Genomic DNA, 18,753 nt, shown 5'->3' on the forward strand with positions numbered 1-18,753 from the left:
TTTAGGTGTGTACTTACTTACATTTTATTACTTGTTTTCTGGTTGTTTTTGTAGGTCTTCCCTGTTCTCTTCTTCTTCTTTTATTTCTTCCCATGTAGTTTAATGATTTTCTTTAGTGGTATGCTTGTGTTAATTTCTCTCTTGTTTTTGTGTATTTAATGTAGGTTTTTGATTTTTGGTTACCATGGGGTTCATACATGTTGACCTAAAATCATATTTGTTTTAATTTTAAAAAATTTTTATTGGAGTATAGTTGATTTACAATGTGTTAGTTTCAGGTGTACAGCAAAGTGAATCAGATATATATATATGAGTATATATATATATATCTCCATTCTTTTCAAGATTCTTTTCCCATATAGTTCATTACAAAATATTGAATAGAGTTCCCTGTGCTATACAGTAGGTCCTTGTTAGTTATCTGTTTTATATATAGTAGTGCATATGTGTTAATCCCAATATCCTAATTTATATATCTATTTGCTTTAACTAGGTAGTCCTTTAAGTTCAAACACATTCTAAAAGACCTACATTTTTTACTCCCTTCCTCCACACTTTGCATTTTTGATGTCATATTTTACACCTTCATGTTTATCCCTTTACTGATTATTTTAGTTATAGTTGATTTTTACAATTTTGTCTTTTAATCTTCATGCTAGCTTATTTAAGTGGTTGGTCTTCAGCCTTTACTATATGTTTGCTTTTATTAATGGGATTTTTCCTTTTCTATAGATACTTCTTGTTATAGCCTTTTCTTCTTCCCTTAGAAAAGTCCTTTTAGCATTTCTTTTTGGGTCAGTTTAGTATTGATGAACTCTTAGTTTTTGTTTATCTGAGAAGTTCTTTACCTCTCCTTCAATTCTAAGTGATAATCTTGCTTGGTAGAGTATCCTAGGTTGCAGGTTTTGCCCTTTCAGCACTTTAAATATATCATGCCATTCCCTTCTGGCCTGCAAAGTTTCTGCAGAGAAATCAGCTGATAGCCTTATGGAGGTTCCCTTGTAACGGACTCTTTGTTTTTCTCTTGCTGCCTTTAGAATCCTCTCTTTATCTTTTGCTATTTTAATTATATCTTGGTGTGGGTCTGTTTGGGTTCATCTTGTTTGGGACCATATGTGCTACCTGTACCTGGATATCTGTTTCCTTCTTCAGGCTTGGGAAGTTTTCAGCCATAATTTCATTAAATACATTTTTGACTCTCGCCCCTGCTTTTCTCTCTTCTCCTTGTGGGACCCCTATAATGTGAATGTTGGTACACTTGATCTTATTCCAAAGATTCCTTAAACTGTTTTCATTTTTTAAAATTTGTCTTTCTTTTTGCTGTTCTGATTGGGTGATTTTCATTATTCTATTTTCTAGATTACTTATGCTTTCTTCTGTATCACCCAGTCTGCTGTTCATTCCTTCCAGAGTGTTTTTCATTTCAGTTACTGTATTCTTCATTTCTGAGTGGTTCCTTTTTATATTTTCTAGTTCCTTGTTAAACTTCTCACTGTGTTCATCTATTCTTTTCCCTAATTCAGTTAGCAATCTTATTCTACTAATGCTTTGAATTCTTTATCTAGTAAATTGTTTATTTCTATTTCATTTTTTGTTTTTTCAGGGGCTTTCTCTTGCTCTTTCAATTGAGACAAATTCCTCTGTCTTTTCATTTGCCTATCTTTCTCTGTCTCTATGAATTACGTGAAACAGTTACTTATGGTGGTCTTGAAGGGGTGTCCTTATGTGGTAGTTTCCCTATACAGTCTGCATGTGCCCAGTGGCTTTGGTGGGAGAGCTGGATTTGACATGAACATAAGTCGCATCTTTCCTCAGGGTGTTCTGGCAGCTATCTCCTTGGTAGGAGCTGGGGCTGGAGAAGGAGGGGCTAGGGCTGGAGCCAGGTGTGAGGTGGAGCTTTCCCTCTACTCAGTGGATGTCACCACCCTGTTGGGGGTGGGGTCAGGTCCCAAGTTGCTGGAGAAGAAGCCCTGAGGGTTGGCTCTGAGCTGGCTCAGTTCCCTTTAAGTGTGTGTTCTTCCCCCTCCCAGGCCCAGCACCCTCAGTCCCAGAGGGGAGCAGTGCTGGAGTAAGAGGGGCCAGTGTGGGTATTTGGTGAGGGTCAGGGCAGGGGGTGTGGTGGTCTGGCTGCCGTCAGAGATCTGGAGTGCCTCTGATGGCCTCCCTGTGCAATCATCAGTAATGGCTGCCCCCTCCCCACTAAGTCATCACTTAACATTCGAGCTGACACAGTGTTTCATGGCCCGAGCTTTTTTCCTTGGTTGTGGCAGCCCTTGCTCCAGTGTGGAGCTGCAACGTGAGGCAAAGGGTGCTGGAGCGTTTGCTTGGCTCAGGCTGGGGTGCACACTGGGGTGGTAGCGGGAAACAATTCAGCCAGCTGGCTCTTTCCGTCTGCCCTTTCTGCCCTGATTTGGGAGCAAGCAAGCATTTGTGCACTCCTCGTGAGCAGAGTCCAGGCTTCCCACAGCTCTCCTGTTAGGCCCACTGGCCCTCCAACCAGCCAAGGGGCTCGTCTTCCCTTTATTGGACCCCAGGACTGGAATGCCCAATATGTGGCTCACCCCCAGGGAGGGTCTCCACCCATCTAATCTCCCTTTTCCTCTGAGTCCCCTCCCGGGGACACAGGTCCTGACCTTATCGCTTCTTTCCCCCTCCTACCTGATTCTGCTTGTATCTTACAGCTTTGTTAGTACAGGAGTCTTTCTGCTAGTCTCCAGTTAGTTTTCAGTAAGAATTGTTCCACGTGTAGATGTATTTTTTTTTTAACATCTTTATTGGAGTATAACTGCTTTGCAGTGTTGTGTTCGTTTCTGCTGTATAACAAAGTGAATCAGCTATATGCATACGTATATCCCCATACTCCCTCCCTCTTGCGTCTCCCTCCCACCCTCCTTATCCTACCCCTCTAGGTGGTCGCAAAGTACCGAGCTGATCTCCCTGTGCCACGCAGCTGCTTCCCACTAGCTATCTGTTTTACATTTGGTAGTGTATATATGTCCATGCCACTCTCTCACTTCATCCCAGCTTACCCTTCCCCCTCCCCGTGTCCTCAAGTCCATTCTCTACGTCTGTATCTTTATTCCTGTCCTGCCCCTAGGTTCATCAGAACCATTTTGATTTTTTAGATTCCATATATATATGTTAGCATACGGTATTTGTTTTTCTCTTTCTGACTTACTTCACTCTCTATGACAGACTCTAGGTCCTGTAGATGTATTTTTGATGTGTACATGGGAGGAAGTGAGTTCTGGGTCCTTCTACTTTGCCATCTTGATTCAGGTCCTTACTGTTATGTTTTAGATTCCACATGTAAGTGAGATCATACAGTATTTGTCTTTCTTTGTCTGACTTATTTCATTTAGCACATTGCCCTCAAGGTCCATCCACGTTGTTGCAAACAGCAAGATTTCATTCTTTTTTTATGGCTAAGTGGTATTCCATTGTATAAATATACCACATTTTCTTTATCCATTCATCCACTGATGGACACTTATGTTGTTTCCATATCTTGGCTATTGTAAATAATGCTGCAATGAACATAGGGGTGCATAAGTCTTTTTGAATTAATGCTTTTGTTTTCTTCAGGTAATACCCAGAAGTAGAATTGCTAGATCATACGGTAGTTCTCTTTTCAATTTTTTGAGGAACCTCCATGTTGTTTTCCATAGTGGTTTCACCAAGTGACATTTGTACCAAAGGGCACAAGGGTTTACTTTTCTCCACATCCTTGTCAACACTTGTTATTTCTGTCTTTTTGATAACAGCTATCCTAACAAGTGTGAGGTGATATCTCATTGTGGTTTTGATCTGCATTTCCCTGATGATTAGTGATGTTGAATATCTTTTCAAGTACCTGTTGGCCATCTGTATACCTTCTTTGGAAAAATGTCTGTTCAGATCTTCTGACTATTTTTTAATTGGATAGTTTGTTTTTCCGCTAATGAGTTGTATGAGTTCTTTATATATTTTGGATATTAATCCCTTGTCAGACATACGATTTGTAAATATTTTCTCCTATTCAGTATGTTGCCTTTCATTTTGTTGATGGTTTCCTTTGCTGTGCAGAAGCTTTTTTGTTTTACGTAGCCACACTTATTTTTGGTTTTGCTACCTTTCTTTTGATGTCAAATCCAAAAAATCATCAACAAGTCCTATGTCAAGGAGTTTACTGCTTATGTTTTCTTCTAGTAGTCTTATGGTTTAAGGTCTTACATTTAAGCCTTTAATGCATTTTGAGTTTATTTTTGTGTATGGTGTAAGATAGTGGTCTAGTTTCATTCTTTTGCTAGTGGCTGTCCAGTTTTCCCAACACCATTTATGGAAGAGACTGTCCTTTACCCATTATAAATTCTTGGCTCTTTTGTTGTAAATTAATCAACCATATATGTATGGGTTTATTTCTGGGCTCTCTATTCTGTTCCATTGATCTATGTGTCTGTTTTTATGCCAGTATCATACTGTTTTGGATACTAAAGCTTTGTAATAAAGTTTGACACCAGGGAGCATGATGCCTCCAGTTTTGTTCTTTTTTCTCAAGATTGCTTTGGCTATTTTTTTGTGGTTCCACACAAATTTTAGGTTTGTTCTCTTTCTGTGAAAATGACCTTGGAATTTTGATAGGGATTGCACTGAATCCTTAGATTGCTTTGGATAGTATGAGCATTTTAACAATATTAATTCTTCCAATCCATGAGCATGGGATATCTTTCCATTTATTTGTGTCTTCTTTGATTTCTTTCATCAGTGTCTTATAGTTTTCAATATACAGTCCTTTCACCTCCTTGGTTAAAATTTATTCCTAGGTATTTTATTCTCTTCGATGCAATTATAAACTGTATTGTTTTCTTAATTTCCCTTTTTGATAGTTCATTACTAGTGTATTGAAATGCAACTGATTTTTGTATATTGTTTTTTGTATACTGCAACTTTAATTCATTTATTAGTTCTAACAGTTTTTGGTGGAGTTTTTAGGGTTTTCTATATATAATATCATGTCATCTGAAAATAGTGACAGTTTTCCTTCTTCCTTTCCAATTTTGGATGCCTTTTTTTATTCTTGCCTAATTGCTCTGGCTAGGACTTCTAATACTATGTTGCATGAAAGTGGTGAGAGTGGGCATCCTTGTCTTGTTCCTGATTTGAGAGGAATAGCTTTCAGCTTTTCATTGTCGAGTATGATGTTAGCTGTGGGTTTGTCATATGTAGTCTTTATTATGTTGAGGAATATTCCCTCTAAACCCCTTTGTTGAGATTTTTAAAAAATCATAAATGGATGGTGAATTTTGTCAAATGCTTTTTCTGCATGTATTGAGATGATCATAAGATTTTTTATCCATGTTGTTAATGTGGTGTATCACATTGATTGATTTGTGAATGTTGAACCATTCTTGTTTCCCTGGAATAAATCCCACTCGATCATGGTGTATGATCCATTTAATGTATTGTTGAATTTGGTTTGCTAATATTTTGTTGAGTATGTTTGCATCTATGTTCATCAGGCTTTTGGCCTGTAATTTTGTTTTCTTGTGGTGTCTTTGTCTGGTTTTGGTATCAGGGTAATGCTGGCCTTGTATATTTTCTCGTATTTTATCAATTTGGCTACAGTTTCTGTATTAAAATCTTCAAGTGCAGTTGCTGATTTATCTGTTTCTTTTCCTCTTTGGTATTTCAGAACTTTTAGGCTCTGACTTGAAACAACTAGCTCCTGCCTAATGTTTCAGTGTCCTCCCATATCTCTTAAGGGCTACTTTTTGTTTATATTAAACTCATGTTCTGTCTGGTCTATCAGTGCTTCTTCTGGTATTGGTGGCTTAGATTCTTGTCTTCCTTTTGGTGGACCAGCTCTTCTGGTGTCTGTTTTTCCCGTGTGAACTCACTGTTCCCTAGGCCTCTCAGCTCCACTGGCTGGAAATGGAGCCGAGCAGAGTGGCAAGGAAGCTGGTTCTTAACCTCAACTGCACACTAACATCACTGGGGAGCTTGACAAACAACTGGCTCCTGGGTCCCTCCTCCAGAGATTCTGCTGTGATCTGGGCACAGGAAGTTTTAAAAACTCTCGAGGTGATTCTAACGTGCAGTCAATGTTGCAAACCCTTGTGCTCCCTCCAGAGAAGGACAAGGAGGGTTATAGAGGAATTGATGCACCTTGGATGTTCTAATCTGTGCCAACTTCTGCCCGTGTGTCCTCCCCAATCAGGAAATTCAGACCTTCAGGAAAGTGTCCAAGACCTCTGCCCCAGAACCACCTTTCCTGAGACCTGTGTCTCTGGTTGCACTTACTTGGCCCAAGATGTGGGGAGAAGGGAGGGGTCCAGCCCAGCTGTTGTTTTAGTGGTGAAAGGATGAAAATGACCCACCCAGAGCAATGTGTGTGTGCGTGGGGAAGGGCAGATGAATGAGCAAAGCCAGAAAACCGCTCCCCCGTGCAATCTCTCATCTGTAGCATTGGCTGTCTTTCCCTCTGGCCTGTTGCCGTTCGCCGAGCCCCTTCTAGCTTTAGTGTTGGGTCCCGTGGTCCACCAATCTTCCTGTCTCTTTCTCCGGCATCTCCCTGAGTTGGGCTCAAGGGGGAGAACCAGCAGCCCGTGGCAGTCCACCTTCCTGCCCCCACCCCACCGCCATCATGGATCGTGTTGGGTGCTGCGGCTTCAGAAAGGAGCCAGGTAAGGGCCCAGCTCTCACTCTTGTCTCTGGTGTCTTTGAAGCCAGCATAGACTTGTCCACGGAGGCCCAGTGCTTGTCATCATGATCCCTGGGGTGGTCCCAAGCCTCACAGCAAGTGCCACTGGGGCCCATTCTTCTTGGGCTCCTCAGCAATTGAGTCCAGCCCGCCCACGTCAAGACACTCATTCAAAGAGCGTTTGCTCACGCCTGCTATTTCTCTAGGCTTGTACTGGGTGCTCAGTTTGAGTATATGTGTGGCTGGGGAGGAATGTGTAATAAATGAGACATATACCCCTTCTTCCAGGAGCAGATAACCTAATGAGAGGATCAAATGGCTCCAATACTACCAATGGATCAATGGCTTTAAAATGCAAGGTGTACAGTGGCTTGAAGGGCTCAAGAAGGACATCCCAGAGGAGATATATGAGCAAGTCTTGAAGGATGAACAGGAGTTTACCAGGCAGAAAAAAATGAGGGAAAAGTATTCTAGGCAGAGGGAATAGCATATGCAAAGGCAAGGAAGCAGAGCTTAGGGTTTGAGGAAGCACTAATAATTCAGCAGGGAGATTAGTGGCAGGTGAGGCTGGGATGGGAGGTGGGGGTCAGACCTAGAACAGTGGTGGACGGAAACCTGGGGGACTCAGATTTCATTCTTAGGGCGAGGGGTGAAGTACTGTCAGTGGAGCAGTCCTATTGGGTCCTGGCCATGAGGAAGACGGATGAGAGGGGAGGACACGGGCGGCAGGGGAATGGTTAAGGGGCTGATGCTGTCATCCAGGGAAAAGTGTCGAGGCCAGAACTTAAAAAGGAGCAGCAAGAATAATAGTGGCTGAGTTTGAAAGCAAGTTTAGATGAGAGAACTGTCCAGCTGGAAACAGGGTGATCACAGACAGCTCCAGGTGGGGGTGTGGGTGACTCTCGTGAGCGATGGTGGAGCTGCCCCAGAGACGGGGAAGTTAGAAGAAGGGGAACAATGTGGGGCCTGGGGGAAGATGGTACATTCAGCCCGGGATGTGCTGAGGTCAGGGTGAAACATCCAAGTGGAGACCTCCAGGTGGCTGCTGGGACTATGCGGCTGGACCTCAAGGAGACTGGCCGCAATAGAGCTAAGGGTAGTTAAAGACACAGCTGCTCCCAGCTGCCGGGAGGATGCAGAGGGGGAGAAAGGTGAGGGTGGGGCTCAGGGAGCCTCTAGAGTTTTAGGGATGAGCCAGTTATGGTGGGAAATAGCAGGCAGAAGTAGGGGGAGTAGGAGAGACATGGCTGGGATGTGTGTGTGTGGGGTGGAGTGGGATGGGCTAGACCGTCGGCTTCACAAGGACAGGGACGTCAGTGGTGTCAGTCATTGCTGAGTCCCTAGTGCCCGGCTCAGGGCCTGTGTGTGGAAGGTGCTCATACAACACGGCTTGGACGGTTGGGTGGATGTGTGGATGGACGAATGGTGCTCCACCCACCTCACCATCCTCCCCCCTCGTCACAGAGTGGTGGAGGGCTCCTCCATCTCTCCAGGGAGGTGTCCCACCCCTCTGCCTACAGCCTCACTCCCCCTCTGTAGCAGTTGCCTCTAGAGGGTCTAAACCTACACCTGCTCCAGATGCCTTGTGATCACACACTCCCCCTTCCACCAGGGCCAGAGCTGCTAGGGGCAGAAGGGGGTCACCTGACCCAGGCAGCCAATCAAGAGTGTGTCTTGGGACTCGTCTCTGGGTCTTGTGAACTGAGAATGTGCGAACTTGGGTGGCCATGTGAGCGTGCATGTGCCACGTATGCTGGTGCACAGAGCATGGGAGAGGGAGGGCCAGGGTGTGAGAGAACGAGAAGCAAGAAGACGCCCAGACAGAGACGAGGCAGCGTGGGTGAGACAGACAGAGGAGAAACAGGTGTTGCCTGCTCTGGCCCCTTCTTTGAGGCTAGGCTGTGTTCTGCTTTGGGGTCCGAGTGTCCTTTGGGTCTGGCCACTAAGCCCACCCTGGCCCAGGCTGTAGAGTGTGGACTTCAATTTCTTGCTGCCCAAAGGCCCGTGTGTGAGGTGCTTCCCCCCGGCGGCCCCCGAGCAGTGCTTAAGGCCTCCAGCAAACAGATTCTGTGTCTTGGATGTCAAAGGCTACTACATGTACTTCCTTGGTGACCCGGCACTAGGAGGGACTCTTCAAACTCCATGTTGAATGTTCTTCGTGGGTTTCTCGTGGAATTCTCTGGGCTGTTCTCCCTCTCCCACTGTGGGGAAAAAGACCTGAGGGATGCCAGAGGTGGGGGCCTGGGCTGGAGGTGCCAGTACCCTTTTGGGGACTCTCATGGTCCTAATGAGAGCTAAGGGTCACCCGATTCTCGCCTGAGTCTGGCATGAACAGGCCGGGAGGCAGTGACGGCTCAGACTCGGGTGTCCAGCCCCAAAATGCAGTCACTTATGAAGAAGGTAAAGAGCTCTGGTGGTGAAAACTGACCAGTCGTGTGCTCACAAGGAGCCTATGTGCGTCCAGGGCTGGCAGCCCCTCCCTGGCATTTGGGGTGGCATATTGCCAGCAGGTGAGCAGTGGAGACAGGACAAAACCACCGGTTGCATGTCCCCCCACTCCCGGCAGCCAGACGGCCCCGGTCCGGCACAGACAAGGGTTGGGGCGAGCCGGAGATGGAAGCGCCCCTCTGCGTTCCTTGCTGGCGACCCGTTAAAATGCACGCGTTTCACATGCTTTTATGGAAACTGGTGTTTTCTCCCTCCAGAAGCATTCCAGAGGGCTGTTGCCAGAGAATGGCAGGGCTTTCTTCGCTCCTCTTGGATCCTTCTGGCTTGTCACCAGGTCATCTAAGCTAAACGGGGGCGAAGAAACCCACCAGCTCTTTCTAGAAGGCTGGAAGGCCAGGGTGCTGGCCAGTCCAGCCAGCAGCCGGGATGAGCTGGAGAGAGAGCTGGAGCCCAGAGCAGCCCCTGAGGGACGCCGATCTCTCTCGGTGCCTCAGAGACAGCAGCGAGCTGGGGAAAGGTTAAAACAAACGTTTATTTAACAAATCATATTAAGAAGACAATCACACAGTGAAACTTCCCTTTGCCAAGTACTAGAGTCACCTCAAATAAATACACGCGGTAGGACATTGTTCCTAAGCTAGTGACATAGCCACCTGCCTGAGGCCTGTCTCCTGGTGGTGACAGGCCCCGCCAGCACGGTCGCAACAGGTGAAGAAAGCTGGCCACCCCGGGGGCGTGGTGAGAGTGGGCACCCGGCCCCTCCAGGCCCTGGGGAGGCGAGCTCGGCTTTTGTGAGCCCGGCAGGCACGGGGCTGCCGTCAAGGCCTCTCTGTGTCCTCACCCTTGGGCTCACCAGCTCTCAGGGGAGCTGCGGGCTGGGACCCCTGTAAACGGTGATGGGCAGCCCGCAGCCCCGGTACTGCACCCAGCTCTCGCCCCGTGCTCGGCGAGACACTGTCACACCAGCAGGGCCGGTGACAGCTGGGAACCCATTACTGGACTGGAGGCAGGTGCTCGTGATGGGACAGCTGGCACCGGGGACTCTGGGGCCAGATCCTGCCTCTGCCGCTTACCAGCTTTGCGCCTGCGGACATGTCTCAGCTTCTTCATCTGGAACCAGGAGCAAACAGCATACGCTTCGGAGTATTTGGTTTTTTGGGGGGGAGGGGTGGTGACAGGAGAAAATGTGCTTCAAGTGCCAGCCTAGCGCCTGGCAAGGAGTAGGTGCTTTGTACGTGTTGGTCCTCCTCGTCCCCCGCCGCCTTCTGAAGGACACGGGGGCAGGTGGTGGCCATCAGAGCCTCCCAGCAGGGTGGCCCTCTGGGGAGCTAGGGCGGGGGCCTAACCCGCTATTTCTCCCTGCCACCGGGGTGCTCATCCCTCCGAGTGGAGGCTGTGGCTGGTATCAGTTCCCGGACTTGGGTGGAAAAAGCCTTGTTATAAATTTGCAGGTGAACTTGGAGTCAACTGCTTGCTCCTTATCACCGTTGTGCTGTTTCCAAGGCCTTTGGAGAGAGACTTGGAACGTTCAGGGGGAAAGAGAAGGCAGCAGGGGATGCTGTGCTCTGGTCAGTCCTTCCGGGAAGGATGGAGGCTGCTGCCCTTCACGTCTCCGAGAGAACCCCTGCCTTCCCTCCCCACGTGGCCAGAGGGTTTGTGAAAAAAAGCACCGTCCCAGAAAGAAACAGAGGTGGCTCGGTCCCGAGGTGAGCAAGCTTCACGTCCACACGGGGCAGGCGGGGCGCGTGGGCACCCACCTCAGAAGGAAAGATGCAGAGTCTGGAGCAGCCTAAAATCTACCACGGACGCCAACTTCTCCTTAACACTGTCACTGCTTCATTGTCTTAAGCTGCCGTCATGGCGACGTTCACAGTCACTGTTAGACCCAGACCAAGTCTGGAACATTGTGGAGGCCTCTCCAGCTCGCCTGAGTCCACAGAGGTTTGCCCTCTTCCTGGAGGCCTTGCAGCCCTGCCTTGCTCTGCCTGTCCCAGAACTGCAGGATGGCCCAGGGCTGGGCTGGGGGTGGGGGGGCTGGCGGCTCCTCTCCCCAACCTCACCCTCACTGCCCTCTTGCTCCCTGACAGGGGATCCCACGTGGCTGTCTTTGGACCTCCTAGGGCCCATCGGAGCGGCCAAAGTGCTTGGTTCTCAGTCAAGGGAGAAAGGCCGTGGGGTGTTACCTGTTGGAGATGATCCCACAGCTGGGGAGTGAGGAGAGGTGCAAGGACAGAGCCCGCGAGCCAACACAGCCGGACAGAGGTGAGCGGAGACGTCACCCCTCTGCCGGTTTCGGACCAGCCCCGCCCGTCCAAACGGCAGCAGCAGACACAGGTTCTCCGGGCCCCACGGGGCTCCCCCAATTCCCCAGAAACAGCCCGCTCATTTCAGTGGGTACAATTGAGACCGGTTCGTCGGCTCTGTCCTGGGTAAGCACCGATCCCAAAGGGTCCTCGCGGGGACTTTTCCATCCCGCGCCTCCCGGGCCCTGGCGGGTTCCACCAACTAACTGCCTTTTCCTGCCACCTGGCCACACGGGAAGGCCAGCCCCAGCGGGGATGTCCTCAGGTCTCGGGGACAGTGGGGAGAGGTGAGCACATCTCTGACGCACAGAAATCAGGAGGTATCGAGATGAAGATCAAGGGGCAGTCGTGGGGGAAGAGGGGAGGGCCTGGGGACGGTGGGGCTGATGCAGGTATGTGAGGGACGTTTTGCCCCGGCCTCACTTCTCAGCCAGAGGCAGCGGCTCCTAACTGCTGGCCAGTTCCTGCTGCGCCCCAGCCGGCCCTGTGCCACCCGAGGAACTGCAGGGAGGAGGGGCTGTCCCTGGCTGGGCAGTGGCTCTCCTAGGCTGCCTTCCTACGCCAGCGACCAGACACACATCGAACCTCACGTCCAAAGCGCCAACCATCTGGTGACCCCCAAGATGTGAGACCAAGTTCTGGGGAGTTAGGACAAATTCTAACGGCCAGACAAGGCAGCCACAGGGTGAGGCCCGAGCCTCCAGGGAGGACAGCGGCCCCGTTCCCATGGCACCCATGGGACTGGCACCCAGTCCCAGCTGGCACTGTGGGGAACGCCAGCAAGGCCACTGGCCACTCGCGGCAGAAATGTCAGTTCTGGCCCCAGTTTGGTGACCTGGGTCAGAGGGACTTTTCAAAACAACTGTTCCTGTTAGCAGAGGCCACCAAGACACAGCCTGGCTCTGAGAACCTGGGTGACCGCGTGTCCACGTCCCTGGGCACGGGCTCACAGAGCCTCTTCACCCACGGCCTGGTCACGGTCAGAGCACCGGGCCGGGCAGTTGGAGCTGTTGTTGGCACGTGGGCACCGCAGAGATGAGCCCTTTCTGGGGATGAAGGTGTGAGGTGGGTGAGCCCAGCGTCCTGGCAGCAAAACTCACATCCAAGCAAGCACCTGGCCACACGGCCGTCTCACCGGGAAGGCAAGTCCTCTCTGGGCCAGTGGCTGGGGGATGGCTGTCCCCGACCTCAGGGCATCCAGTGTGTGAATTGAGGGGTGAGTCCGAGGTTGTCCACAGCGGGCAGGGAGGCGGGCCCGGGTCCACGTGGGGACCCACTGGCGTCCTCCTCCCATGTTTCCTTAGGGTCCCTGTGAAATTCTCGGGCACTTGATGCCGTTGGCATGAGCGATGTGTCCCATGGGTCTGGGGCGGTCCGCCAGCCCTGGAGGGCCCTGTGCGAAGCCGCCAGCCCCTCAGGGTCTTCTGGGAGGAAGCAGCGGCTTAGTGGTGGCGACAGTCCGGAGAGCAGGGAGCCGGTGGCGTCACTGGGCGGCCAGAACAACTGTCCAGGGCCCTCGGGGTGACTCCCGTGGTGGGTAGGGTTGTTCGCAGGACAACTGGTCATCACACAGACATGGTAGGAGCCACTGGTCACTACAGCACACACAGATTAGTCGAGATTATGAACAGCATCCCCAGGGGAGCGGGGTGTCACGTCAGGCACGCCGATGACCGAGGAGGTAACAGCTCAGCTGCCCAGAGTCTCCCAGAAGCGCCAAGCAGGGCAGTGTGGATGGGCGGCGGGAGGGACCGGGCGAGGGGGCGCTCAGTAGTCTGGGCAATGCATCTTCTCCCCGCAGGCGGCCCCTCAGGACTGGGGGATCTGCTGGCACCGGGTGGGGCTGGGCGGGAGCCGGGCGGCAGCGCTCTGCTCCGTGCGGAAGCTGTACTCGTACTGCAGGGGGAGGGGGCAGAGCAGCACAGTCAGGGCGCGAGGACAGCAGAGAAGACCACCCCCCCCCCCCACGGCCTCGGACAGGCAGGCGGAGGCCCCGAGGACACGGGAAGGGCGGCCCTCTGCACGTGCACACGTACCGCAGGCGTGAGCTGTGCACGTGCACGGCGGGCGGGGGGAGACGCCTTTGGTGCTGCAAGCAGCTGTCTAATTTGTGACAGCTGGTGCCTTCCGGTCCCTGCCCACCCCCTGAAAGGTGAGCTCTCGGCACCAGCAGCACCCAAAGCCGCGGTGCCAGCGGCGGATGCACACAGCTGCCCGCGTGCGCCCTGCCACCCCCCGGCGGATGGTCCCCACGCTCCTGCTGCTGGAGGAGTCCCACGGATGGGAAGGGACAGAGCTGGGGCTCCATCCCAGACCTGACCTGGGCTAGCCGCAGCCACCAGGCTTGGGGGACCCCTGGACTTGCTGCTCTGCTCAGCGCTTCCTGACCTGAAGACAAACACCGGCTGACATGGGACGCAGGGAAGGGGTGCCACCCCACAGCCCGAAGCGCGCTCCACACTGAGCTCCCAGGCACTTCCTCGCACGTGATGGGCCTGGGGCTCCATGAGCCTGGGCCAGGGCGGGCGCCGGCAGAGTGTACCTACCTGTGCCCGGCCCGCCCTGCTGCCGGCCCGAACCTGAGCTCAACCCTCCCGCTTGAGACCCGAGCTTACCTACCTGACCCCGGCTCACGGAAATGACAGAAGGTCGGTTCCGAGTCTGGCGGAAATTTAGAGAAGGGGTGGGGACACCTGTGGTTCAACCTGAAGGCCAGGCAGGATGTCAACATCCAAATGTTGGGCAGGGCATGCCAGGCAGAAGAGGGGGCGCAGGTGAGGAGTGCCCACTGGGCAGAAGGGCCAGGCCTGAGGCTGCGGGGCTGGAGAGCGGGGCTGCAGGAATGGCCTGGACACCACGCAGGGCAGCTACTTGGGTCCATGGGGCTTAGAAATGAGTTGCTTAGATTAGGTCAGTGGTCGTTAAACATTTAAAATATATTTTAAAACTTTTTAGCAGTAGAATTGCCATAAAACGGGCTTCCCTACATAAAGCAAAGTTGAGCTGCCTGGTTGAACTCAGCCACTACCTGAAGCTGTCACCTTGGGGATGCCAGTGGGGGGCTGCCAGGACGGTGACGTGGAACCGTCCCAGCAGGAGGGTGACCGCTGGGTGCCCACCCAGTAGGGTGCAGACCCCAGCCGCAGCCATGGGTTCCAAATGCCCTCCCAACCCCCAAAGTGAGCTGCCTGTGGCAAGGAGGCACTTCTGAGGGCCACGCAGAGCAAGGAGCACAGCTACGGGCTGAGGGGCTTTAGGGATCGTTCTAGGAATGAGGGGAAGCAGAAGCTTCTGGAGGGTTTTACTCCTCCCACGGGGAAATGGTGGGGAGGCCGAGGCAGCCAGCAGACTACCACTGCAGCACTGCGTCCTCAGCCACCCTGCCAGTGGTCCCGGAGGCCGACCCAGGACAGACACAGATCCAGGCTGGCGCTGGGTGCGGGGGCGAGGCCTGGGCTGGCCCTGGCTGTCCCGTGCGAGCAGCAGAGGTGAGCAGCCTTGAGCAGCTACAGGGACCAGGTGACACTGGTGATGGGGCTGTGGTCCCTACAAACAGAAGGGGCAGGGAGGGAAGGACTTGACGTTGCAGAGTGACCTCAGGCAGGTCTTTCCTCCTCTGAGCCTCAGTGAACTCATCTCTAAAGAGGGGTCACATCAAGAAATGTGTTGGCGAGGATGTGGAGAAAAGGGAACCCTCGTGCACCGTTGGTGGGAATGTAAATTGGTACAGCCACTATGGAGAACAGTATGGCGGTTCCTCAAAAAACTAAAAATAGAACTGTCTTATGATTCACTTCTGGGAATTTACCTCAAGAAAAGGAAAACACTAATTCAAAAAGTTCTACGTACCCCCATGTTCACAGCAGCATTATTTACAATAGTCAAGATATGGACCAACCTAACTGCCCATCGATGGATGAATGGATAAAGAAAATGTGGTACATATACAGTAGAATATTCCTCAGCGATTAAAAAAAAAAAAAAAAAGAATGAAATCTTCAATGAAACTAAAAGCTGGTTCTTTGAAAAATGAAGCAAAATTGATAAACCTTTAGCCAGACTCATCAAGAAAAAAAGGGAGAGGGCCCAAATCAATAAAATCAGAAATGAAAAAAGAGAAGTAACAACTGACACAAATACAAAGGCCCATAAGAGACTACTACAAGCAACTATATGCCAATAAAATGGACAACCTGGAAGAAATGGACAAATTCTTAGAAAGGTACAACTTCCCAAGACTGATCCAGGAAGAAACAAAATATGAACAGACCAACTTACAAGTACTGAAATTGAATCTGTGATTTAAAAACTCCCAACAAACAAAAGTCCAGGACCAGATGTCTTCACAGGCGAATTCTATCAAACATTTAGAGAAGAGTTGACACCTGTCCTTCTCAAACTATGATGCCACCATCATCCTGATATCAAAACCAGACAAAGATACCACAAAAAAAGAAAATTACAATATCACTGATGAACACAGACACAAAAATCCTCAACAATATACCGGCAAATTGAATCCAACAATACATTAAAAGGATCATACACCATGATCAAGTGGGATTTATCCCAGGGATGCAAGTATTTTTCAACATCTGTAAGTCAATCAATGTGATGCACCACGTTAACAAATTGAAGGATAAAAGCCATATGATCATCTCAATAGATGCAGGAAAAACGTTTGATAAAATTCAACATCCGTTTATGATAAAAACTCTCCAGAAAGTGGGCATAGAGGGAACCTATCTCAACATAATAAAGGCCCTATACGACAAACCCACAGCTAACATCATACTCAATGGTGAAAAGCTGAAAGCATTTCCTCTAAGATCAGGAACAAAACAAGGATGTCCACTCTCGTCACTTTTATTCAATATAGTTTTGGAAGTCCTAGCCACAGCAATCAGAGAAGAAAAAGAAATAAAAGGAATCCAAACTGGAAAAGAAGTAAAACTATCGTTGTTTGCAGATAACATGATACTATACATAGAAAATCCTGAAGACGCTACCAGAAAAGTACTAGAGCTCATCAATGAATTCAGTAAAGTTGCAGGATACAAAATTAACACAGAAATCTGTTGCATTTCTACACACTAACAATGAAAGATCAGGAAGAGAAATTAAGGAAACAATCCCATTTACCACTGCATCAAAAAGAATAAAACACCTAGGAATAAAATTACCTAAGGAGGCAAAAGATCCGTACTCCAAAAACTATAAGATGCTGATGAAAGAAATTGAAGATGACAGAAACAGATGGAAAGATACACTGTGTTCTTGGATTGGAAGAATCAATATTGTCAAAATAACTATACTACCCAAGGCAATCTACAGATTCAATGTAGTCCCTATCAAATTACCAACGGCATTTTCACAGAACTAGAACAAGAAAAATCCTTAAAATTTGTATGGAAACACAAAAGACTCTGCATAGCCAAAGCAATCTTGAGAAAGAAAAATGAAGCTGGAGGAATCAGGCTCCCTGACTTCAGACTATACTACAAAGCTACAGTAATTAAAACAGTATGGTACTGGCACAAAAAAAGACATATAGATCAATGGAACAGGATAGAAAGCCCAGAAATAAACCCATGCGATTATGGTCAATCAATCTACAACAAAGGAGGCAAGAACATACAATAGAGAAAAGACAGTCTCTTCAATAAGCGGTGCTGGGAAAACTGGACAGCTACATGTAAAAGAATGAAATTAGAACGTTCTCTAACATCATACACAAAAATAAACTCAAAGTGGATTAAAGACCTAACTGTAAAACCAGATACTATAAAACTCCTATAGGAAAACATAGGCAGAACACTCTTTGACATAAATCGTAGCAATATCTTTTTGGATCCATCTCCTAGAGTAATGGAAATAAGAACAAAAATAAATAACTAGGACCTCATTAAACTTAAAAGTTTTTGCACAGCAAAGGAAACCATAAACAACATATGGAATGGGAGAAAATACTTGCAAATGATGTGACTGACAAGGGATTAATCTCCAAAATATGCAAACAGCTCATACAGCTCATTATCAAAAAAGCCCAAACAACCCAATCAAAAAATGGGCAGAAGATCTAAATAAACATTTCTCCAAAGAAGACATAACAGATGGCCAAAAGGCACATGAAAAGATGCTCAACATCGCTAATATAGAAATGCGGATCTAAACTACAATGAGTTATCACCTCACACTGGTCAGAATGGCCATCATCAAAAAGTCTACAAATAATAAGTCCTGGAGAGGCTGTGGAGAAAAAGGAACCCTCCCTACAGTGTTGGTGGGAATGTAAACTGGTGTAACCACTATGGAGAACAGTACAGAGGTTTCTTAAAAAACTAAGAATAGGACTTCCCTGGTGGCACGGTGGTTAAGAATCCGCCTGCCAATGCAGGGGACACGGGTTCGAGCCCTGATCCGGGAAGATTCCACATGCTGCGGAGCAGCTAAGCCTGTGCACCATGACTACTGAGCCTGTGCTCTGGAGCCCGTGAGCCACAACTACTGAGCCTGCGTGCCACAACTACTGAAGCCCACGCGCCTAGAGCCTGTGCTCTGCAACAAGAGAAGCCACGACAATAAGAAGCCCGTTCACCACAACGAAGAGTAGCCTCCGCTCGCCACAACTAGAGAAAGCCTGCATGCAGCAACGAAGACCCAACGCAGCCATAAATAAATAAATTAATTAATTAAAAAAAAAAACAAAAAAACCCCACTAAGAATAGAGCTACTATATGATCCTGCAATCCCACTCCTGGGCATATATCTGGAGAAAACCATAATTCGAAAAGATACATGCACCCCAATGTTCACTGTAGCACTATTTACAACAGCCAAGACATGGAAGCAACCTAAACGTCCATCAACAGACGAATGAATAAAGAAGATGTGGTATATATATATATATATATATATATATACACACACACACAATAGAATACTGCTCAGCCATAAAAAGGAATGAAATAATGCCATTTGCAGCAACATGGATGGAGCTAGAGATTATCATACTAAGTGAAGTAAATTCGACAGAGAAAGACAAATATCATATGATATCGCTTACATGTGGAATCTAAAAAAAACGATACAAATGAACTTATATACAAAACAGAAATAGACCCACAGACATAGAAAACAGATTTATGGTTACCAAAGGAAAAGCAGGGGGCAGGGATAAACTAGGAGTTTGGGATTAACATATACACACTGCTATATATAATATAGATAACCAACAAGGACCTACTGTATAGCACAGCGAAATATACTCAGTATTTTGTAATAACCAATAAGGGAAAAGAATCTGAAAAAGAATATGTGTAT

General features: G+C 48.7%; 1 protein-coding gene across 3 annotated transcripts in view; it reads right to left on the bottom strand.

The window, feature by feature from the left end:
* Nucleotides 1-12,877: 12,877 nt before the first annotated feature.
* Nucleotides 12,878-18,753, bottom strand: part of MVB12B (multivesicular body subunit 12B) — a 182,122-nt gene continuing 176,246 nt past the window's right edge. For 2 of the 3 annotated variants that reach the window (XM_068553280.1, XM_068553281.1), the window contains one exon: nt 12,878-13,326. In XM_068553280.1, the coding sequence (XP_068409381.1) occupies nt 13,240-13,326 (87 nt within the window). In that variant the 3' untranslated portion in view covers nt 12,878-13,239. Of the gene's footprint in view, nt 13,327-13,750; nt 13,819-18,753 lie in introns of all 3 variants that reach the window. The other variant, XR_011075188.1, reaches the window with a different exon arrangement.

The sequence above is a fragment of the Eschrichtius robustus genome, chromosome 10 (genome assembly GCF_028021215.1).
Source record: "Eschrichtius robustus isolate mEscRob2 chromosome 10, mEscRob2.pri, whole genome shotgun sequence".
NCBI lineage: Eukaryota > Metazoa > Chordata > Mammalia > Artiodactyla > Eschrichtiidae > Eschrichtius > Eschrichtius robustus.